Source organism: Protopterus annectens, chromosome 4.part0 (assembly GCF_019279795.1).
Source record: "Protopterus annectens isolate FY-2018-M chromosome 4.part0, PAN1.0, whole genome shotgun sequence".
In the NCBI taxonomy this organism is placed as follows: Eukaryota; Metazoa; Chordata; order Ceratodontiformes; family Protopteridae; genus Protopterus; species Protopterus annectens.
This window is the reverse complement of record NC_056733.1, coordinates 345,631,217-345,656,057: the sequence shown is the minus strand read 5'-3', so window position 1 is coordinate 345,656,057 and position 24,841 is coordinate 345,631,217. Positions and strand designations below refer to the sequence as shown.

At 35.9% G+C, this 24,841-nt stretch overlaps 1 protein-coding gene across 1 annotated transcript in view; it reads left to right on the top strand.

Annotated features, from left to right (window-relative positions):
• HSPB8 (heat shock protein family B (small) member 8) overlaps nucleotides 1–21,942 on the top strand; it is a 68,871-nt gene extending 46,929 nt beyond the window's left edge. The window contains exon 3 of the mRNA XM_044068320.1: nucleotides 20,453–21,942. Coding sequence (XP_043924255.1) covers nucleotides 20,453–20,612 — 160 coding nt within the window. The 3' untranslated portion in view covers nucleotides 20,613–21,942. The remainder of the gene's footprint in view (nucleotides 1–20,452) is intronic.
• Nucleotides 21,943–24,841: the final 2,899 nt, after the last annotated feature.

The following is a 24,841-nucleotide window of genomic DNA, read 5'->3' as shown; positions in this document are numbered from 1 at the left end:
GCCCAGAATACAAGGGGGTATATATTTTTGAGCTTGAAGATATACCTTTTGCAATGAGTTGCACAAGGTGAAAGATTATCTAACCACTGCTGCAACATGATGGCCAAATGAGAAATCAAGCTCAAGGTATGCTGAATGGACAGAGTGCCCACTATCCACAGCCTGTGTCACCCTCTCAAAGATGTTTACTAGATTCATAACATAGGATCTACCCTTGATAATACCAAACTTCCGGATAACAAGTTTGATAAGATTTTTGATATCAGCATTGTTGATTATGATACTTTCCTTGATTTGCATATGAGACTTTTTAGACTCATGGGACTATAATTTCAGTGATCGGTGGTGGGGCGACCTTTGTGAAGTGGCATCAACACAGTCGTTAGACATACCTGGAGGCAAAGCCAGTTGCTAAGCATAAGTTGAATAAATTAAGGAGTGGATCTAACAGTTCTAAATAAAGTGATCCTTATTAGCTAGCTTGGGTATATTATGAAGATGTATTTTTCATTTTAGAAAGTACTTTTAGAAAAAGCTCTTTGGAGATACTTGAGGATTGGATACCTTCAGAAATGCATGAGGCTTATATAGTTATATCCAGGGTGAAGTTTAAACTGAATTTGTTTGCTACTATGTTGGCAATACCTACTGCAACTGAAGTGGTGTTTCCATTTTGAATGAAAAAAAAAAAAACTTCCTATGAACAATGTCCTATATTAGTAATTTAATTAATGAAGAATTTGTGGTTATTTTAGCTTTTGATGCTACTCTGAGTTCATTGTGTACCTTTTTTCCTGGTGGCAATTTCAACTACATTGATAACTTCTTCATGTTATCCTAGATTTAAGGGAACTTGGTGTTGCTGCATATTTTAGAAAGTGTTTTTTTTTTCTTTTACCATATTATTTATACTTGTAGACTATCATAATGGTTTGCTCTTAAATTTTCCATTCTCTTGTGATCTACTTAGGACAGCCAAGTTGATACATTTTATCCAGGTGAGAATAGAATTTATCTGCATACAGACTTGTTACATCAGCATTTTGGTTAACACAACTTTTTTTTAATTTTGGAGACTTCATATAATTTTAGAATATTTGTATATCTGAAGTTCTTGAATTCAATGACATTTGCAAATGAAAGTTTAGAGATTTTATTAGAGAAGGTTACCAGTTTGTGTTCGAACTTAACCATGAAAGGAATACCATAGGAATAATTCATACAACTGCTATGTTTGTAAGGACCAGGTCAAGAATATTTTGTTCTCTAGTAGATTCTTTGACAGTTTGGTCCAGGAAGTTCTTGTTTATGAAGATGCTTTGGGCATATCCTACATTTGAGGTATGATTTTCCCAGTTAATCTTCAGGTAATTAAAGTCTTCCAGGATAAAGGAACATCTGATTTCAGGAAGCTTCACAAGAGTCTTTGGATGTAGAGCTCTGACATCCCTCTCTGCATATCCTTCAGGGGTTTGGACACCTGGTCATTTATCCCTACATGGATCACCACCATGTCAATTATATTTGTGTGGTATAAGGTCCTTGAGGGCCCTTGAAATGTCAGTTATCATGGCTCCTGAAAGGTACCTTGCTTTTATCCAGCCTTTAGACAGTAGGATCAGGGTGCTTGACTACAGAGCCCACAACCAGTTCTGTATTTTTATTTGTGTTTGCCAAGTGTATTGATGGACTGGATTTGGAATAATCGATCACCTGGTAACTCTTAGTTGCAGGTGTAGCAGTATCTGTCATAGTGCTTAGTCTATGCTGGTTCCTGCTCTTAATAGGACATACAGATGTTGCACAAGGAATTTTTGAAAACCACAGCATAAATAATTTAGAGTGAGTGTGTGACCAAAAATAGCTGAAAACTGCAGATAAGTATAAAAAAGGGAGACACACAAAAAAAACAGACAGTTTAATACTAGGGTGATACTTTGTAAAGCAGTAACAGCCACTGTTAAACATGCAGTAAGACAACTTTTAGGCAAACAAATTGAAAACAAAATAATACAATTCATATAATGCACACTTTAAACAGCAGGATTCACTAGACAATTTTAAGTGCAAGTGAAAACAGATACTTTCCTATCTTGTAGCTGAAGTCTGATTTTAAAAAGGCAGCTATCCTCTTTTCTGTACGTGTGCTTCCAATGCAGCTGTCTGTAACTTTTAGAAAATATATCAGACCACCTTATCTGGTACTCTTGAAATGAGAATAGAAATCAGAAGAACCAATAGAATGCATGTTGAATTTTCTTTCAAAGCTCTGGCTCGTAAGTATTATTTTCACCAATGTATCCAGCTACATGTGGTAATTACCTTAACATTTTACCAAATTAGCTATTGTGGTACCATAGAGGGATAAAACCCTAACTATAGTTCAGCTGAGGACTGATGGTTAGACAGGGAGGGAGGGATGGGCATGTCCATTGTGGGGGGAGAGCACTCACTAGTGATGATGACCTATGTAATTTTCGTAATCGGTGGTGGGGCCACTCTTGTGAAGTGGCATCAACACAGCTGTGAGACATACCTAGGGGGGAAGTCAGCTACTACGCTTAGGTTGACTAAAGGCATGGAAGAGGGGAGCTGCCCTCAGACTCAAGCAGTGAGCATGGGGGAGGAGGCACCAGAGCAAGTCTGGAGGTAGTAGAAGGATTCTGGTGGACCTGGCCTTGATGCATGGCACTGCCTGGGGGTATAAATGAGATCTGACTGGAACAAAAAAAAAAACAAAAACATTTTACCGAATGAGCTCCTTACTCTGGGGCTGTCATTTTCGCCTGAATACCGTTTTCCATTAATCGGAAGTATCACAGGATGATATCTCTGTCCTGATCCAGCCAAATTGATATGTAGTATCCTAATTTTCTACAATTTATGATTGAGCTGCCACCCAACGTACCAGAAAGAGACAAAAGCATGAAAACCAACTTTAATTAAGTGGTTTAAACCGCATCTTTCTCATACCCCCAGTACCTCCCTAATGTGAAATAATACTTCATACATTAAGAGGCTTCTATCCTTGGCTGTTACCTGTTATACATATTTTTCTAGAGCTATTACAAATGCAATTCTATTAAAAAGATAGGGCTATATCATCTAGTAGTCTATCGCTGGTCATTTCCTGTAAAAAGCTGATAAACTGATTATAAAGATCAACATACTGCATTGTATCTGTTGGGATGCTTCCCCACAGCAGGCTTCTTCCTTATGTTGCCCCACTCAACAAATATAATTGCATATGTCAGCTGTTGTTTTAGAGAGCTAATTATGTCTTGCAGAACATTTTAAGAATATTATAATTGCTTAAAATATTGCCAGCAGTCTATATGCAATTGATATAATAACATTTATAATATTATTAGCAAGGAAATCTGCAGACACCTTTTATGTTTGTATTATAAAGCTCATGAGACAGCATTTGTAAGGCATCTATACATAAACTCACATCTGTCCAGATTTTTTCAGACTGTTCAGATTTTTGCCTCATCTTTTTGGTCTGTTCCTCATAAATTTTGTGGTTTTCTGGCAAATCACTGAAGTCTGAAGTCACCAAATAATGACATACATTTAAGTTCCAGACTTGACATCCTTCAACTAACAAAAATCCTGTTATTCTAGCAACTCACTAAGTTTATAAGAACAACATTTAAAAATTACCCCCCATTATTTTAGGCTTTCTCCAGAGTTCTTGCATGAAGATGTTAAGCAGTATGCTTTTACACCAAAGTGTAACCCTTCGTTAAGAGCACATCTCAGTTTTGTCACAAGAGGAACAATTGTGAACAGTGACTAGAGGTGCTGTATAACAACAGGATGATCTTCCATGCAAGGTGTCAGTTTCATCTTGTAATTTATGTAATACATTGTTTTTAATTTTCTGCAGGTCATATTTACTGAAATACATTGGATATTTCAGCTAATTAACTGCTAAGTTAACCTCTGCTTGTTCCACTGAAGAACAGTAGCTTATTTCTTCTTGTGTGTACTTCATAAGTCATGTGATGCTCATGTTTAGAGTGAAACATGGGCAAAAGTAAACAAGGAGCCCTAAAGATGCATACAGATTTTGCTTCAAGATGCAGACAGTACCACAAAAAGCATGCAGATTTTGTGCAGCATGCAGGCAATACCGCAAAAAGCATGCAGGTTTTGCTGCAGCATGCAGGCATGTCACAAAAAGCATGCAGATTTTTGTTACAGTATACAGGCAGTATAATAAGACGGTATGCAGCTTTTGTTGCAATAAATAGTACCAAACCTGCAATTGCTCTTCTAGTCTAAATATTAGATGTTTGTTTATTAATCTTGTTAGTACTGTGCTGGCCTCCACTCAAAACCCATCTGAGCTGTTATTTTTTGTTAAACATTGTATGCAGTCCAAAGGCAATTCTAATGTAAACATTTTTTCTCTTTTTTGGTGGCAGCTTTGCCAGCTATTTAGAAATGTGCAAACATATAGTCTCAAACATTTTACATGCAGATTATGTGCAGTCTTTTCAGTCTACCTTCTCTTTTCTAAGAGCACTTTGGAAAATATGTTGCTACATTCATCTTATCTTCTGCTTCTCAGTCAGTTTTGCAGCTTTTTACATTTGATTTACACCCTTGAATTTCAGAGACAAGATGTTTACTTACTGACCAGAGCATGGAACCCTTAAAGTTCTGATGCTGGCAGCTGAGTGTACATTGCCATTTTAATCTATTTGGATCACGTAGGAGAACCAAAATAAAATTGTTTTCCTCCAGATCTTCCTAATTCTGAACTTCTTCGGCTTAAGAACTTCCCTTAAATGCATAGTGTATCCTAAGTGATGGAGTACCTTCTCCTGAAACATCTAAAGGGCAAGCTGTACAGTTAGTGTAAACTGTCTACAAGCTGCTTTATTTCTTTATGGGGATCTCCAGAGTTCTATAATTTTGATATTAAAACATATTTCCATTATTAACCATTATTTATAATTAAGCCCCCTCGGCATCAAGGGTTTTAAAACCACAAGCTTTTATTAGCTGCTATATTATCCAAAATGGGGTATCTCTATTAAATAACTATCTTTCATTAAGGCTACAAAATCTCCAGGTTTTGTTGGTTTGTAAGACATTTTAGAAGATAGAAGATATGAAATAGATGGAAACAGAACTAATATTTATCAAAAAAAAGATTTACACCAGTATCAATGGTGAAGGGACCTCTCCACATATACTATCAGTGTCTTTCCCAGGATAACAAGTTGTCAAAAACTTATCATATAATGGGAGGTCACCTATAACTCAACAAAACTTTGTGGTTTCACTTAGATGGCCTTGCATCTGCTGTCTCCTTGCAAAGAGAGCAGTTAGTGACTGCTTTCTGTACACTTGAAAAGCAAAGTTATAGGGTGTTATCCAAATCTTCACGAAGAGATATTGAATTAATCACCCAAAGTCATCCAAAGGGCCTCCTGAGAGGGCTTTCTGTACTATGTGGAAAACGTAAGGTAAATATATTAACTAACATGCATTCAGATAGGCCTAAAGGAGTTCGGATAGGTCAAGATTCTTAATTTGCCATTACTCTGGAGATAGCCTTATGCCAGGCGATATAATCTTATCTCTTATAAAGCACATTAAGGTTGAAATAATTGTATGATGATTCTATTGCTCAGCTGTAGTAGTGAAAAGGTAATTTTAGAAAGTCTTTGCAAAAAAAAAGTTTTGTTTAACACAGAAAATAACTGAGATAAACTGACATCCAGCATCTCTGTCTTTTCAAAATGAAAACACTATCACATATCTTATCCAACCTAAAAAAGTGCAACCTTTTTTACATTGTGGCTTCTTTCTTACTTCCCAAGAAAGGCTCAACCACTCAGATTTTCTAGAAGACCCCCCCCCCCCCATTTGTGGCATGGCTCGGTAATCTCTTTATGGAAGAGAAAGCAGTGCCCAAGGGCAAATACATTGTGGAAAGAAAAGATATGCCTCATTTGTGGCAAAACAATATTCATCTGAGAGGTTTATGTTCCCTTTATTTTATCACCATTTTTAAAGGAGGGCAGCAATAATCAGAGTTCTTGTCCATGAAGATTCACTAAAATGCAATTCCTTGAGCTACATTTCAGTATGTATATATGTATGTTAATGACATTTGTAAATATAGGCTTGGCAGATTTTGAGAAAGGGGAATGTTATTACTTTTCCTGAAAACTAGGCATTTTAATTTTTCCAGCATCAGACAAGCTTTGAAATGAGTAAAAAATTCAGCAGAGACATGGGAAATGAAGCCCTTACAATAATAAGCACATTTCATCACACGGCTCTGCATGAAATACAATTTCACTAATTGTGATCTGCCTAATTGTCAACACAGTTATTATCACATCTGTTTTCCTACTGATAGTAAGCATATCTATAAAAAACAACTTAATTTTGAAACTCCACATGAACAGAAGAACAAACATTAATTCTGCATGTAAGAATGGCTTTTCTTAATTTTTAGTACTGGCATAGATTTTAAGGTACAACACCAGCTTATTTTTTGACATTATACTTCATTGTAATTGTAAGTTTTATCTATCAGAACATTTCTAACTTACAATATTTCAGTACTTTTCTGAATTATATTGCTGATCACACAACTAACTAAAAAATGTTACCACATATAATACATTAATATATATTCATAATACTTATTAATTCACAATTTTAATATTTACTAGTGTGTCAGTGTGCGTATATGCATGTATGTATATGACTATGCAAGGATGAAAAGTTGCCAAGCAGGCTATATTAAGAGATGGGAGGATGAAATTCCCCAAACGGCAATTGTCTAAAGCACAAGATGTTGAGGAATAAAGCACTTATCCCAGTTTTCCATAGAAAATTATTGCCAGTGTAATTTCTAAGAGTGCATAGAGAGTGTTTTCTTTGTTCTGAGACATTTTTCCCTTCTTTGAAAAGCTGTAGTTGAGGAGTTGGTATATATATATATATATATATATATATATATATATATATATATATATATATATATATATATATATATATATATATATATATATAAGGAAGATGTGTGGGGGGTGGGGGGTTGAGGGTAGGGTACTTGCTCCCCACAATAAACACTCAAAGTTTAATTTTTTTTCCCTTATGTGTTTGGGCATTATTTTTCAGTGTTTTGGTTCTTCAGCATTCTGACATTTGAGGTTCCATAGAGAACATACAAAAAGTTAGGGAAAACTGAGTTCCTGTTTTTTTTATTTTTCCTAATCTAGAGAAGATGTTTAAAATGTTATGACTATATAAACCAAAGAACAAGTACAACATAAAAATCTATCCAACTATGCTGCTAATTAATTTTACAGAAAAATGTTTAGATAAAAGATATATTTTGCTCAATAGTTTTGTGCCACATGAATAGATACCAGTACTAAAAAAATAAAAGAAGCAAAATTTGCAATGTGGACTGTTTCTCAAGTGACTGCGTTTGCAGAAACAGCACTGTCTTAGAAACATTTTAGCTTACCTTAACTTTACAATAGAAGTTGTACAGTCTATTTATAGCTCTCATCCATTTCTGTGACCTTAGAGAGAGGTAATATAAATTAGATTCAATCCAAGGTAGAATCAATTTCCTTTAATAAACAAATATTTTTATAGTTAGTCATTCACTGACTTATCTGAGGTTAGATTGGTTTAATGACATCAAAAATGAAACTCCATCTCATATTTAGGCAACTCTCTTCTTATGTTATGGAAGTCACATGTCCCACATGCAGAATCTTCTTATGTTATGGATGTATATGGCTATCACATGTCCCACATGCAGAATCTTCTTATGTTATGGAAGTCATATGGCTATCACATGTCCCACATGCAGAATCTTCTTATGTTATGGAAGTCATATGGCTATCACATGTCCCACATGGAGAATCCTCTTATGTTATGGAAGTCATATGGCTATCACATGTCCCACATGCAGAATCTTCTTATGTTATGGAAGTCATATTGCTATCACATGTCCCATATGGAAAATACCCTTGGATGAAAAGGAATTACAAAGATTAAATCATTTATAGGCTTAGGGAAATAGAAGATATTAGATTATTCCTATAATATGAAATGTATGCCATATTACATTAGCTTCTTTCATGTTAGGCTCTTATGTGAAATAAGCTGGGCAGATATTAATATTTTGTCAACCATTTTTGATACATTTTTTATGTCAGTGGCATCTGAGACTTCATCCATAATGCTATATTTGCAGTTTTTAGAAATGCCATTTACAGAAGGGTTGATCAGACACAAGATTTTCACTTTTCAGACCATCAGCTCTGAGACTGGTTGCCATTTCTGATCTAAGTCATTCTCATGGTATTAATATTGATGTGGATTCTTCCACCTCCTTTAAGGCATGTTGGATGTGAAACTGGTTATCTAATATTTATAATTTTACTAGGGTCTTTCACTATTAATTAGTCCACTGTCTTCATGGCTTCTAACTTAGTTGCAACAGCACTAGAGCAGAGAGTAAAATGTAAAAAAAGTCAAAGCAAAATGTAGTAAGGATAGCATAACCATATATATATATATATATATATATATATATATATATATATATATATATATATATATATATATATATATATATATATATATATATATATATATATATATATATATATATATGGGTTACCATCAGTTCATCGAATAGCCACAGCATCGACACCTCAGAACATCGACACCCAGAGAGTCGACTATCACCATATGGTAAGGAACCATTTGGCCATCACTGTAAACTTTGTCCCATACGCTCACGGTAGTGCGTTCTCAGAGCTGGAATATTAAGTGGGATGTGAGGGGGTGAAGCCCCCCACATCTGTGTATTTGTTTCATTGGTAGATTCGGAGTTATGGATGGCCAAACGGATCCTTACCATATGGTGATCATCAGTTTTCCAGGTGTCGATGTTCTGAGGTGTCGATGCAGTGGATTTTGATGTTGTCGCCATTCCATGTACTGATGGTAAGCCATATATATATATATATATATATATATATATATATATATATATATATTTATATGTATATAGAAAAGGAAAGTGGATATAATGATAGTAAGGAAATACTTTTTTGGTGGAAGAGCAGTGCAGTATTGCCACTTGGCTTAGGATCCAGAGTCTACTACTCAGAGGGAGGAAAGACTAAAATGGTGCTGTGATTGTGGCTTGGGAAAGTCTTTTGATGACAGTGAGAGTTGCCATCAGAATAAGTGATAGACTCTTGGCAATCAAACTCCATTGTAAAGATGGGGCATTATTTGCAATCTTACCCTATGTCCCATGACATGGTTGCAATAGGCAGGAAAAAATTACAATCAGGAAGTAGTTTCTGTACCTACTTGATAAAGCAGGGCTGCTTGACTTGGATTTGATAATGGTGGACATAAATACCAATACTGGAACAGGTAGAACAGGAAACGAGGGCTGCCTGGTTTCACATGGATGTGGCAAGAAGAATAAAGAAAAAGAGGCCATTCTAGACTTCTGTCTAGAAAATGACTTGATGTTGACCAACAGATGGTTCAGCAAGAGAGATAGTCATAAGATCACATACAACAGTTGCCAATATGCAACTAAAGTAAACTTTATCCTACTAAAAAAATAGGATTGTGGTAGAATTAAATCTAAAAAGTTAATAACAGTGAAACAGTCATAGCACAGCATAGGCCACTGTTAGCCACAATCAGATGTAAGAAGTAGTCAGAGGAGGCTTTAAGGTCAACAAAGGCTATGTGAAAGACCTAGATGTTGACAGGAGCAAAATCACAAGAGTTCATGGAAATACTTAGGAATGCAGTGCCTCAGGAAGAAGGAATTGGTGAAGTTGAAGAAGAATGGCAGGGCCTCAAAACTGCATGTGTGAGGACTACAGAACACGTATGTGGCAGAGCCTAGTATGGAAATAAGTTGCATAAGGAAAGCTGGTAGTGGAATGCAAGTCCAGGAAATTATAAAAAGAAGGAAGGTGTGCAGGAAAAAGAGGGAGATAAAAAAAAGACTGATCAGGCTAAGAATGAATACTGGTTGGCTAACAAAGTGGCTAAGACAGTAATTACAATATCTAAGAACAAGGCATCAGAGGCACTTAAAAAGCTCCTGGAAAAGTGATTTAGCAAGTGTCATAAAGAAACTCTATCAGATTGCAAGGCAAAGACAGAAGAATAAAGAAGAGAGTCATAGAACACCATTCATAAAGGGTGCCAGCAATAACCTGTTCACCAGTCCACAGGACATTAAAGGCAGATGGAAAGAGTACATCCAGCAGCTTCTGAATGAATAAAACCTCACAGAAACTGTATTGCCCAAGATGCCGTCTACAACAAATGAGGAAGAAGATCTTACACTGGATGAAATAAGAATATCACTAAGGAAAATTAAGTTAAGGAAAGCAGCAGACTGAGATGAGGTTACGGCGGATATAATAAAGATTTTGAGTGGGTTAGGAAGAAATGGTTCCAGAGGGTATAGACAGAAAGCCATATCCACAAAGGGGGCATTTGCAATTGTGGGCGATATACTGTTATCAGACTTCTGTCATACTGCAGGAAAGTACTTGAAAGGGTGCTAGATAAATGGATATGCAGAGTAGTAGAAATCAAGATGGGAGATGAGCAGCTTGAATTCAAATCAGAATGCAACACAAATGACCCAGTGTTTGCAGAGGGAAAGATAGTTGAGAAGAAGCTAGAACTAATGAGAGTCCAACTGAGCATTCTTAGACTTAGAGAAGGCATATGACAAAGTCCCAGGAAATGTGATTTGGGCAGTCCAACAAGAGAATGAAATCATAGGAACATTGGTAGAATAGTGCAGGCTGAGTACATGGACCCAGTGACTCAAGTATGAACAGTGTTTGGACTCACAGATTGTTTCTCATTAGGAGAGGGTGTGCATTGGGCTTTAGCTCTGCGCACACTGCTGTTCATATTGGTGATGGACTATGTTAGCAAACATGTTAGAGGAGACAGATAAGCAAAGCTGCTGTATGCAGATGATGTGGCATTGCAGTAGACTTTTAGCAAGAAATTCAGCAAAGGAGATGGGAATAGAATGCAAAAATGAAGGCATACAGGATGAAACTGACTTCAGACAAAACAGATGTCATGGCAGCAAAAGAAGAAAATCAGAAAAAGCTGAGAACTAAGCTGGACAAAAACAGTGAAACAAGTTTAATAGCTTCAAGTATCTGGAAGGGATGGTTAAGGACAAAAGAAGTCTGAATGATGAGTTCAAGTCTAGAATCAGAGGAGCTACAGCCAAATGGCACAGAGTGTGGGGGTAATGTGTAACACAAAATGGCAAAGAAGCAGAAAAGTATTGTATACAAAACAATGGTGTAGCCACTACTACTGTATGATAAAGAAACCTGGACAATTAAGACAGAGCAGTTGAGAAAACTAGAAGTGATGTAGATGAAATACCTGAGAAGGGTGGGACAGATGAAGCAATGATGACATCAGAGCAGAAGCCAAAGTAGCTACAATTAAAGAGATGATTAAATAAAACAAATTATGGTGGTTTGGGTGCATAGCTTGAAAATCAGAAGAAAATCTGATGATTTGGGAGAGACAGGAAGAAGATATGAAGAAATGAGAGTATGCAGAAAAGAGATAGATGAATTGCATGAGAGAAGACCTACAACAATCAGGCATGACTGTGGAAGAACATAGGATAGTGGCATCGAATCAAGAAAAATGGAAACAGGAGGTTAATGATGATGATGATGATCATAAAAGAAAAAGGAAAATATCAAAAATGTACTAAAGGATAAAGTTATTTCGAAAGAGAGGTTTTAAAAAAAGTATTCTACAAATAATAATCTCCAGGAATATCCTGAATGCGGTCTCACTGTTGCATATCTAGATTACTGAAGGTAGCTGATTCAAAGAGACTGGAACAATGCAAGAAGAAAATACCTTATCAGAAGTATTCTTTTAAATTAATTAAAATAACTGGTGCTTTGGCAGCCACAAACATACACTTCACCAAAATGTCAAACAGCAAATAACCTGAACGAGCCTAACAGGGTCATAGGGGACCCCTCTCTTTCTGGTGAACAATGTTGCATGTAGCTCAGAACATAATGACCTGGCAGTGACTGTCAGCCAGTGCAGATCTCACAGGATATGATTAATTTGACAAGAACTATCATTCCAGGTTAACAGCCTCAGTATGGAGCTCAGCAGCATCTGAATTAATGCCCTGTCCCCATCTAACTACCTAATGTAAGGGGCACTGCAACAGTGCAGTCCTGACACTCCCATTGTATGCAACTGCATCCACTGATGGGGCATAGGTAAATAACTAAAGGATGTACAGAGGTATGCAGCAGCATTACTTCAAGCTTCGATGGGTTTGGCTTATGTCAGTTATCCTTCATTCACTATAAAATATAAGCCAGGCACTCCAAGTAAGGTAAAGTCTGGTACAGGATTCAGAGTAAAGATGAGAGAATGCTGATAAATATCATCAGCATATGACTGATACAATGTACCTTTTCTTTCAATGGCCTCTCTGAGTTGCAGTCTGTACACTGCAAAATAACAATAGCATGAAGTTTGACCCTTATGGTATCTCACACTGCACATAGTAGATTGTGGTGGAGTTAACCACAGAAGCCATACTCCTTGATCAGACAAAAGGCAACAGTCTAACCAGTCAAGCATAGTGAACGTATAACAGACTTTAACTTGCTTGATCAAGTTAGCATTGTTCATGGTTGCCAAATGTTACCGAAACATCAAGTATGACAAGAATGGAATATAAATTCTAGTCTCTGACCATAAGGGGGTCATTCAAAACCTATGTCAAGGCTGTTTCAGTACTGTAAATGGGTATGAAATTAGAACCAATATAGATCACAGAGTTCATGAGATATAAGAAAGAAATACATCAGTGTATGAACTATGGGGGAAGAGTTGGGGTGGATTAATACTTCTCCAAGAGGTTTGGGGCAAAAAGATGATTTTATTATTGCTAAGGCCTTTTTAGATAAAGGAAGGCCCCACCCCCAAAGAAATGACCAAGAAATTCAGACAAAAGCTGATTGTAGAGAAGTTTAGATCAGCCTGGATGGACTCCAAGAAAGGCAAAAAGTGGGACAGAACAAAGATGAAACTCTACACACCTCAAATATGGTTGTTCAAGAGTAGGTCCCATACAGCATAATATGGCTACTGTGTGTAAGAAGGAAAGACTAGTCTTGGCAACCTTACATCTGAAAAAAATCATGCATCTTGCATTAAAAGGATAAAATGGCTGTATGAACAGCTAGACAGGCTGGACTGCACAGACTATCCAAAAGAGACTTATCAGACAGTTAAATGTACATAGATGTCACTAAAAAATTAAGGTACCTTCATATCTGGGGTATATGAATGAACAGTATCCAAGCTAAGTGCCCTCAGGCAGACTGGTCTTCTGCCAATGGCATTCTAACAACTGCCTCAGTCTATGCACAGCAGTACAAAGCTCATAATGAAAACAGCGCTGTCAGTTACCAGTGGATCTGGGATATACACAGACAAGGGCTAGGTCATCCAGTGCATTCTAGCTAAGCCAATAAGCTTGAAAATGGGAGTTTGGGTTTGCAGTAGTATCCTTGCATCACTAGTAATGTTCTTAATATGACTATAATGGATCAACAAAATATCAGGAGGCATAATTAGTAAGCTATCCTTAAAGTGAACCAGACAGTGGTCTGACCATGTCACTTGTCCTACCACCAAATATCTGATCTCCAGTGAGGATCCAACCTTGTGCATGCAGAGGTAACAATCCAAATAAAGCATATACTTAACAAAAAAAAAACTATCCTCGATTCACAAAACTCATATTCAATTCAGGTATTAAAAATTACCCATGAGAAGTCAATGGAGGTATTTATTCAGTGCTTCAGTGCAGATATGTGTAAATTCCTTCAGAAATGCTCCATTGTTGAGGGTGGACAGCTAGCAAAGACAAATCTGCAATTTACTCTTGCAGCTAGGACATATTCAGGTGTTTTGGTAACATCAATCTGGCTGAGGACAAGTGAAGAAATAAACAATATAGTCTCACCCCATTTATGCCCCCCTAATGTGGTCTGTATACAATCTGGAGACCATGTGGAAGAGCTGCAGTTAGATAATGTGTGTTATTTCTCTCTAACCTCATCTCTGTGATGAATTTTAGATTAACAAAATGGAAAATACATAGTACTACAAAATATCCTAAACTTCTACAAGTAGCTAAGAGATGAAAAAATCCAGTTGGTTATATGGCTAAAGGCCATATACCAAATTAAGAGTTCCTAAGGGAGAATATTAGTAAAACAATGCTCCAAGGAAACCCATCTAAGGCTTAGTTAACTCTATGGTATACAGGGCAAAAAATGTATAGGGCTTAATTAATGCACTGGTAAATGAAGCAGGACAGACTGTTTGAATAGATAATTGTCTAGGAAACACAGTAAATTCACAATTTTAAAGCCATTTCAGTTAATTTTTGGAAATTGCTTCATGGTTTAAGTGACTGCCTTTTACAGCAAAATAAAACACTGAAAAAAAGAAGTGATGTGATATCTTTTGATGGTCCTACATGGGTTTTACACTGCAGTTTCTCAAACTTTCAGATTAACAGAAGCCCTTCATCATGACTTAATATTACCAATGCAAGCTACAGTGCAAAAGTAGAGAGTGCCATAATGTATACTAGAGCCATGCTGCTACCTGAGTAGATCAAATTTGTGAATACATTATTCCTCTCCAGTATTTTATCAACATTAAGAAAGGTGCAGCCAAGCCTATTTAATCACCATGGTACTTTGCAGAAGGTGATTTAGGAAAAGGAATGACAACAGCATGCTTCATTGTCGATATAATCTATCCTTTAGTAATAGAAAGGTTAAACACAAAGATCACAGGCTTGGAAATGTAAAATGGGACAGGTTTCAGAAAGGAAGTGTGAAGAGAAGATGGGTTGTTAAAAAAAAACAAGTACCAGGGAATGAATTTATTTACTACTGACGGTTTTAGATGTAGTATATGGGCAGCATGTCTTGAAAATCATAATTAAAAGTGTCAATGGTAATTGAAATTGTAATGGTAACAAGGGAAACGGGTATCTTACATTTAATGATAAATTACCGAATTATATTTATTACATAACACTTTTCATGTACGTCCCGGCTTTTTTGTTTTGTTTTGTTTCTTTGGGTTAGTCAAAATCACAAACTAAATTTAATAAAGCATTTTCTATATTAAACAAATGAACTCATATTTAATTCCTAGTGGCTATGCATTTGTATGCATGTCTGTCATTTAATCGGTTCTGTCCTCTTAGTTCATTGCAGAAAGTCTTATTTGTTCCTGATGGAAAATACATTACAAAACAGATAAATTTAAAACATACTCTTAGTGTACTTACATTTGACAAAGAGTTTTAAAACATATACTGCTAATGTACTTACAAAGCATTTTTTGATACTTTATTTTGCAGTGAGGAACTTTGGGTTTTAGTCTCTGTCTTAAGATTACTTCATATGGTTTCACATAGGATCATGGGATATACAAGGCATTTGACTGGAGGCCATGTGCACCTTATCAGTAAATCACACTCCAGCTCTCCCTCCTTTATTGAGTAGGATAAGCCCTGGTGTTATACTTGACCAAGTTACATTTTTAGGGTGATGGGAACCTGTAGGGAGAGTTTGTTCCTTAAGTGATGAGCATGTCCCTCCATTTTGTTTTATTTATTTCCCTATGTAGGCTTAAATCTCTGACTCAGGTATTAGCTGCACTGTGTGTCTTGTCAAGAAAAAGGGGGTCGAAGATAACAGGATCCATAAGAGCACAGTAAGCGAGACACAGATACTGAGTACAGGGACAATGTACTGGTAGCTGGCGTTTCTGAGGCACCAGATATCCTTCTTATTACAAACCTATGCAGCTTTTCTAATTGTTTATTTGTCTAGTGAGATATACGAAGAGGAGTACATTTTATTCACTAATAAGTCTGTCTAGGGCAAACAGCAGGGGGACAATGACAGATAATATGTCAAGTGTAATGGTTATCGCTGTGATGGATTGTTGACTCATTCGGGGTTAGGTTCTCTACCTTATGCCCTTTGAGGGTCAGGATAGGCTTTGGCTTCCCCATAACTCTGCACTGGAGTAAGCCAGTAATCAAGGAATGAATGAATGAATGAATGAATGAATGAATGAATGAATGAATGAATGATGCTTGTCTTTTCTTGGGCACTAATGATTTTGATTTAGTGGGCTTCAAAAAGTTAAGGTGATGACAGGGACATGAAAATGCAGATATTTAGGCCTCCAAATATTGTGTTACTGAATCATTATATATTTGCTAACAAATAAAGCTTAATAAGGTATATGTTTGTTTCTAGAATAGTCATAAAAGCATGCCTTGCCCAGAGTCACACAAAATATAGGAGAAGTTTGTGAAAATAAAATGCAGACTGAATCAACATATTGTTTACAACTCGGGAACATTCTTATAATGCTACAAACAGAAAATGCTTTTAGGATTTAAAAAAAAAAAAGCTAAGGTCATTATATCAAGCAACAGCAGACTGATTTAAAAGTTAATACTGACAATTTAAATGCTGCACAGTTGTTACTGAGTTTGCACAGACACTGCCTTTATTAGGTGGCATTCCTGATTCTTGGAGCACAAACCTTTCCTAATTTGGAAACATTGCCTGCCATTGTTCAGATAGTGGGGACTCTTTATTTACAGAAGAACATTCTCTTGGCATGATTTGCAGTGGGATAAAGTAAGAGCAGACTACAGCTGCTTGTAATGCCATGGAATGAAAGCAGTTATTGCAGACAGACTGTTAACAGCAATGTCAAAGGGCCGTTAAGAGTTCAGCAAACCATGTGATCTTACAAGTGAATAAGGATTTTCTCAATCAGAACTTGTAGTGAGAAGAGGTAATATAAACAACTTTTTAAAAAATGAATATACCAAGTAGCTCTTTGTCTTCAGCAGAGATGAGGCTCTGCCAGAAATGATTTGTGCATCTGGTCTGCCAAAAGGCAAGTAAGTACTTTGGTGCTGTATGTCACAAGCACTCAGTTTTGTAAATATAAATGCTAGATTTTCAGCCAAGGACACATGTAATATACAGAACATTTGAACAGGAGGAGATAAAAAGTAATCAATATACCACAGACAGCAAAATGGTGTAAAGTCCATATAACTGTACACACCACACTGGAGATGTACACTAATCTAATGTGAATTTTTATAAATAAGAAATACCAGCTGACATTGGTATAGGACTGTCTTATCTCTCTACAGTCATTATCTAGAAATCCTGCAACAAATGTCCATGCAAAATGTCTTCATTCATCATATCTGACAGTCACTCTTTATTTATTCACCTGAAACATATGAGGTTCAGCTTCTTTTTATATTGTTATTACTGTTACAGGGCATAGAGCACATAGAATTAAAAAAAGTAGATAGTCATAAGTGTAACCAGACATGTTCTGCTACCAAAGGAGTTGTAATTGCCTGTATCCTGCAAAGTTCAACTCATGGGGTCTTTGAGATTGGTTACCTCAAAAAGCAACATGACCCCTTGGTTACATTCAAGCATCCAGTTGTCCATTTACCCTACTACAGAGGATGTGGTCTCATTTTTAAACTTAAAAATAATTATTTCTAGAGATCAATTTTCTAATGGAGTAGATAGACATTTTAGCAAAGCCTTCTATTCAGTTATGAGGAGATATTGAAAAATGAATTTATACTCCACACTGGTTGTGAAAATGAGCCAACAATAAAATTATCTATGTTAAAAAAGCACCTGGTGTGCTATGTCATTTACATCCTGTGAAGTTAATTAATAGAGTTAGTATTTTTAATCTTTGAGTGATTTGATAGGATTTATCTAGAAGCTAGGCCATCACCAAGGTTATCAAAATGATTCTCCTTTCATTTATGCCAGTTATCAGCATGCATTACACATGCAGAACCTGTAAACTTTCCTACGTGGTATCAAAGTAGCAGTGTCATATCCCCAGAGGTTAGGAACTGCAATAGAGCACAATTTGAATTTAAAAGCTTTTGAAGTGAATAAAATACAGGCCCTCTCATCAGATAAATAAATACACAGGATATGTAACTGACAGAGGCAAAAGCAGCTTTATTTCTGCTTTTCAGTAAATGCATGTGCATTGACATATTTTTGCATTTCAGTAAGATTGATATGGAGAAAATATGTGTAATAGGTACATAAGGGAAAGCTGCACAGTTTATGATTTACCTGAACTTATTCTGGCTTCTTTATGGCACACCATTGAGAGTCTTTGCACCAGATAATTCACATATACCAACTGCCATACTAATTTTCATAATTCTAGAGTTTGGTTTCATTAAATAGGAAGAAAATATGAATTTATGGATGAAAGAGGTTACCTGGCCATTCTTAGATGTCATCATATTTATAATGTAATAGTTAGTCCTACTTTTCTTGCACAAGAATCTTAGATCCATTTTATAAGAATGATAAACTTCACCAGTGTGTGTATTAATAGAGCTAACTGCCCTTTTCACAGTCATGAGGACATTTAAGCTGAGTCCCTAGCAAATATCAACAGCAGAACACCATTTTTATAAAACATCAGTGAAGCAGATATTTTTTAAGAGGTTTTTTTTTTTTTTTTTTGCAATGTTATGGTATATTCTGTGTCTTACTCAAACATACAGTCACATAGAAAAAACTTCTACTAAAAAATAAAAACTGTATTTTGTATAGTTTGATGCGGTTGGACATACATGTTGTGCTTGTTGGTACAAAGGTTGATCTTAGCACATTTTCTGGCGTTCCCCAAGTTACAGAGAAAGGATACTAGATTACAGGGTGATGGCATCATTGCTTTAGAGAAAAGAACTTTGCAAATTACGGACTGTATAATGTTTAGATGAAACCAGTTATGTTTCTTAGCATTATTTTGCATTTCAGCAAATTAACTGCAGAGCTGAAAATCCTTCTTTCCACCCTTCCAAATTGAATTAATCAACTATTAAATAGATTTACAGTAGAACTGAACATTTTATTTATTTATTGTTTGAAGTTTTTGACCTTGCTGCCTGCAAACCATCAGACTCTCTGTCTATCAGCCTATTTGTTCCCTTTACTGGGCAAGAACTGACAGAACCTAAAATCATTAAGGCATTCATGGGGGTGTCAAAGCTGTTTCCATTTTGCTTTATTTGTTTTCTCCCTAACTATAAGTGTACGCACCCAGCAAATAGGTTCATAGGTTAGTACTAGGCTAACTACCCTTGTGAGCCATTTTAAGCCTAGCCAATTATCCCTTGTGAGACTCAAACCCTGCACTTTGTGTTTGTAAGGCAAACACCTTATCCATTAGGCCAACCTCCCAACCTGTCAAAATGGGACATACAGTGGACTGCCTGCAGAGAGCCTCTCTCCAATTCTGCAAGTAGCATTTGCCCTAAGCAGCCCTGTTCCTCCCATGCAGCATGAATGGTACTCTCTTTGGCCTTCACTAAGGAGATCATACCATCCTGTTTGTCTCCCAGTGCATACAAACCCTCCCCTACTCCCGTGAGAGGTGAGCAAGCCACACCACTTTATTCTTCCCCTTCTCTGCCAGACTCCTCCAGTGCTGGGTCCATGAAGTAAACTGAACCTTGGTCACCTGTGTCACAGCCATGGCTCCATTCCTCTGTATACTGGGGACAGACTAGAGTGGAGCAAGTGTTTATTGTAAGTGTATAAACTACAGGTAAACACTGGGTACCAGAAGTAGAAAATTTAAGGAAATTCATTGCTACAACATGATTCAGGAGGATACTATCCCAAAACAAAAAGCTTACCTGAATGCAGTGGTTCAAGCACAACAAAAAATATACTGTAACTAACCAGGATGAATGAAAAAATTAAAACTGAAGTCAGGAGGAGAAGTTATAAACATACAACCTGTACTTTACTCATCATCCTGAGCCTCTGCATGAGAAAGCCCTAAGACATGTACATACAGATTTCAGTCACTAGATCGAACACAGTCCAGAGAAAGAACAATTCTGAGCATGCAGCCTTAGACTGAATATGATCTAGGGAAAGGATAGGAAAAATTCAGAGTAAGCAAACTTTCAAGTCAGATTTGTGAATGTGTCATACTGCTGAATTGCTCTGTCAGATTCTGTTTTTACCATCACAAGTATAGCTAGTATGTATTCATGTTTTCTGCTCTTTTAGTATTCTGTTAATCTCATTAAAGATATTTTATTATTCAATATGATACTGATTTAACCTACTGATTTCCATCCTACCTAACACATGACATAGTATGAGGTGAAATCATTTCTTATTAATCTGAATCATGGTTGGGCTGTCTATTGAATAATTTTGCATTTTTTTCCTCCCAGGTTGCCAACAGAAGTGGATCCAGTGACAGTGTTTGCCTCATTGTCTCCTGAAGGGGTGCTGATTATTGAAGCCCCCCGAATACCACCATACTGCCTCTACAGTGACAATAACTACAGCAGTGAAATGGACCCTCACAGTGAGGAAGCAACTGTATCTTAAGCAGTACTACTTAATGTCCTCTGACACACACTCTTGCAAAATGGCATTTTGCTTCAGTTTTCCATTTGATTACGTCAGCTGAAGGCACTATTTACCAATTAAATTTTAGTATAAATTGTACATAGGGAGATTGTATTTTGCATTTCAACACAAAACTACAGATTTCATCTGCTAAAATTTGCCGGAAAAAATCTAAGCATAACCTTTCAGACTTAATATGCTTAACTGTTTATTTAACTGTTACATATACTTAGTATATGATAAAAATGCTGGAACCAGAAGACCGGTGCCACAAGTAAAAAAAGATTATACTAGTGAAGTGAATACGTTGGCTAGTATGCTCTGATAACTTCTGAACCAGTTATGTCTCAGGCTGCTCAGAATTCTCCATATTTCTTTGTCTCTCTAAACTTAGCTAAAATATGTTTATATACATATATATCCATTATATGAGCTTGGTACACTAGCCTAGACAGTTCATGTGGCAGCCTGTTTCAGATGACTTTGGCCCATCAGTCCTTATAGCTAAGGGTCACATTATAAATGAAATAAAATGTTTGCAGTGGGCATCCTTAATTCTGAATCAAAGAGCTGTTGTTCAGTCTGATAAGGGAAGAGTAAGGTTATTTTAACTGTGTGTAAGTTGTTGATCCCCTATCACTGAGAGTTTAAATCCAAGTCAAGCAATTGTGCTCCTCATATAAAAAGATAAAGAGATTATTCAAACATGTGCTGGAACTGGATAGTTAAGATGTCTGGGCTGCAAAAGATCAAGGCCTAGAAATGAAGGCCATAATCTTCAATTTGCATACTGTGTGACACTTAACAAGTGGCTTAAATTCCTTGTACTCACTGGTCACACCTATACAGGGTAATAAAGTGTTCTTTTGGGAGTTCAATGGTTACCATAATTCAAAAATAAAACAATAAAAAATCAAGGAGATGTCAAGGCTTCTAATTATATGTATGCACAAAAACTGACCTTCCTAATCTCTTCAGTCAGGATAAACATGTATAAAAAAGGTACTAAAATACAATAAAAAGTTAGTTTTAGGACTGCTGTATATTAGTAACTAGAGTTACTAAAGTATTACTTCTGCTACAAGGCACCAGTGTTGATGTTACAGTAACATACTGAAACTTGATATATCTGTTTTTGTATCAATGCTTTCTTGTAAGCATCCTTATAATTTACTGTATTTAATTCTTGATTTTACAGTATGTACAGCTTGTCTGTAAGTGGCAGATAAGATATTACTAAAGTCTTGCACAAAAAAGATATAACCTACAGAAGTTTTGCAAATGTGAGCAAGTGATATATATATATATATATATATATATATATATATATATATATATATATATATGCTCATTTCGCTATATAACTTGAACTTAACAATGTTGTTAAGAAAAACAAGGGCAATAAAAAATGAAATAATTAAAAGTCTTTCAGATCAGATAATATTAGAACGTGTAAATAGGTGTGAAGCATGTGAAGACATGTTGACATATATTACCTGCAATCTAACAATAGACTTCAACTTCTCCAGCTGCTACTTTTCGAAAAGAAACATGCACATTTGTAGTGCCATCTTGCAGAGTAGCTCAGGATGTTTGCATCTTATATGTTATAGCTGTTGTAAATAGATTACACAATGAAGGTCAAGTTTTGTACCATTCTAGTTGTTTTCCACAGAACAGTTTATGACTTTTTTTTTCTTTTTATACTTGAGAAAACTGTAATATTAAAAAAGGTTATGATTTTATTTGATATAATTATTCAGTCCGAAGTAGAATGCGGGCAACTAGATAGACAAAAATATGTTAATGATGTTTCTTAAACTGTTTCTTCCTTGAAATAATTAAAATAATTTCAAGCTTTTATGAATTCTATCTGTGTGTTCATTTTTCTGGTGTTTTCTTGAAAATTTTCCTAGGGAAACATTATGACTTTGCCTGCACAATAATTCTTAGCAGAATTAAATTAATTTATAACATGTTTTAAGATTGTAAATGGAAGTAAGACAGAGTGTTGCTGTTCTTGGATGAGATAGGTATGCCATAGTGGAAGAGAATGGTATCTCATGAAATGGGTCTACTTTGAAACATCTAAAACCCATAACATCTAATTTCATAACATTGAGACCAGAACATCTAAAACCCAAAACATCTAAAACCCGTAACATCGAATTTTGTAACATCTAACACTACAAATCATAAGAAAATAACATCCTCTCAACATATAACGACACCAAACTACCAAGCACACTTTTTACTATGTTTCTGCAGGGGGGCAAGCCCCCCTGCACCCACCATGTGGGGGGCTCTGCCCCCTCATAAATTAAATATACCAACTCCAAGATCGCACTACAGTGGAAATAATTTAATTTCCTAACCCCACTTTATCAAGACCCTCTGCAGAAATGTAATAAAAAGTGTGTTTGGTAGTTTGATGTCATTATATTTCATTATATGTGGAGGGGATGTTATTTTCATGTGATTTGTACTGTTAGATGTTATGAAATTCAATGTTATGGGTTTTAGATGTTTTGGGTTTTAGATGTTCTGGTCTCAGTGTTATGAAACTATATGTTACGGGTTTTAGATGTTTTGAAGAGGACCCCATGAAACATACTTATAATTTCTGAAGTTACATTAAATTATTGAATCTTCACTCGGAATTAATGATCATGCTTATCTGCCACTGCAGTCAATGAAATAGCATTACTCTGTGGATGTTACCTTGATAACAACATCAGTTCAGAGATGTTAGGAAATAGACAGACAGATGTATGTCTACCTAACTGTCTATCTCACTATCTATATATCTAGCTAACCTACCTGTCTGTCTGTCTATCTATATATCAATCTATCTATCATCTAACTAACTCTCCCTGTCTTCATCTTATCTATCTATCTATCTATCTATCTATCTATCTATCTATCTATCTATCTATCTATCTATCTATCTATCTATCTCTCTATCCATCTATCATATGTCTCTCTATTTATCTATATGTCTGATCTATCTACTTATCTGTGTGACCTATCTATCTATATGTCTGATCTATCTACTTATCTGTGTGACCTATCTATCTGTCTATCTATCTATCTATCTATCTATCTATCTATCTATCTATCTATCTATCTATCTATATGTCTGACCTATCTGTTTAAATGTCTGACCTAGCTATCTATCTGATCTACCTGATCTATCTAGCTATCTATATATCTATCTCTCTATCCATCTAGTTTTCTCTGTCTGCCTATCTATCTATCTATCTATCTATCTATCTATCTATCTATCTATCTATATATCTTTCTGTCTTTCTATTTATCTGTCTTTCTAGCTTTCTATTTAGAATCTATCTCTCTACCTATCTAGCATCTACAGTGGATATAAAAAGTGTACACACCCATGTTAAAATGCCAGGTTTTTGTGATATAAAATCATTTCAAAACTTTTCCCACCTTTAATGTGACCAATAACCTGGACAATTCAATTGAAAAACAAACAGCTCTGTTAGGGGAAAAATATAAAAAATAAAAAAATGTACAATAAGCTGGTTGCATAAGTGTGCACACCCTTAAACTAATACTTTGTTGAAGCACCTTTTGATTTAATTACAGCATTCGGTCCTATCAAGTGGCTAGCCCGGGCAGGGTGATTAGCATGATGAACACCAGAGAATATGGTTCTGTACAGTTGTTCATAGATTCTGAAACTGATTATAATGATTTATCCTTGGGCAGAAGGTGTGTGTAAAATCAAAACATTAAAGACCATCTGTGTCTTTTGTTCTCCCCTTTAACTCAACCTGACTGTTATAGGTCTAACAAAAGGCTACCCATTCCATCTGCACTATTTACAATTATGTTTTATTTTATTTTCATTTTATTGCCTTCATCTGCAAAGCTACCCTTTCTATTCTTGTGTCATCCCTCTTTACTTTCCAACACGGGTCTTTGTTTCTCTGTTCATTTATCTTACAGCTTATGATATGAGTAAGACTAATACTAGTATGGAAGTAGACTGTTATTACCCTAAACACCTGAACAGTGTTGAAAACATCTTTGAAAAGGACATTAACTTTGGGGAGCAAAGTACCCCTTCTCTAGTGCCCTATATTTCTTTACAATGTATTAACCAGCTTCAACTTTCCATATGCAGGATGTACAGTAAAAGCTAATACCCATCTCATCATTTGAACATTTAGACTGAATAGCTC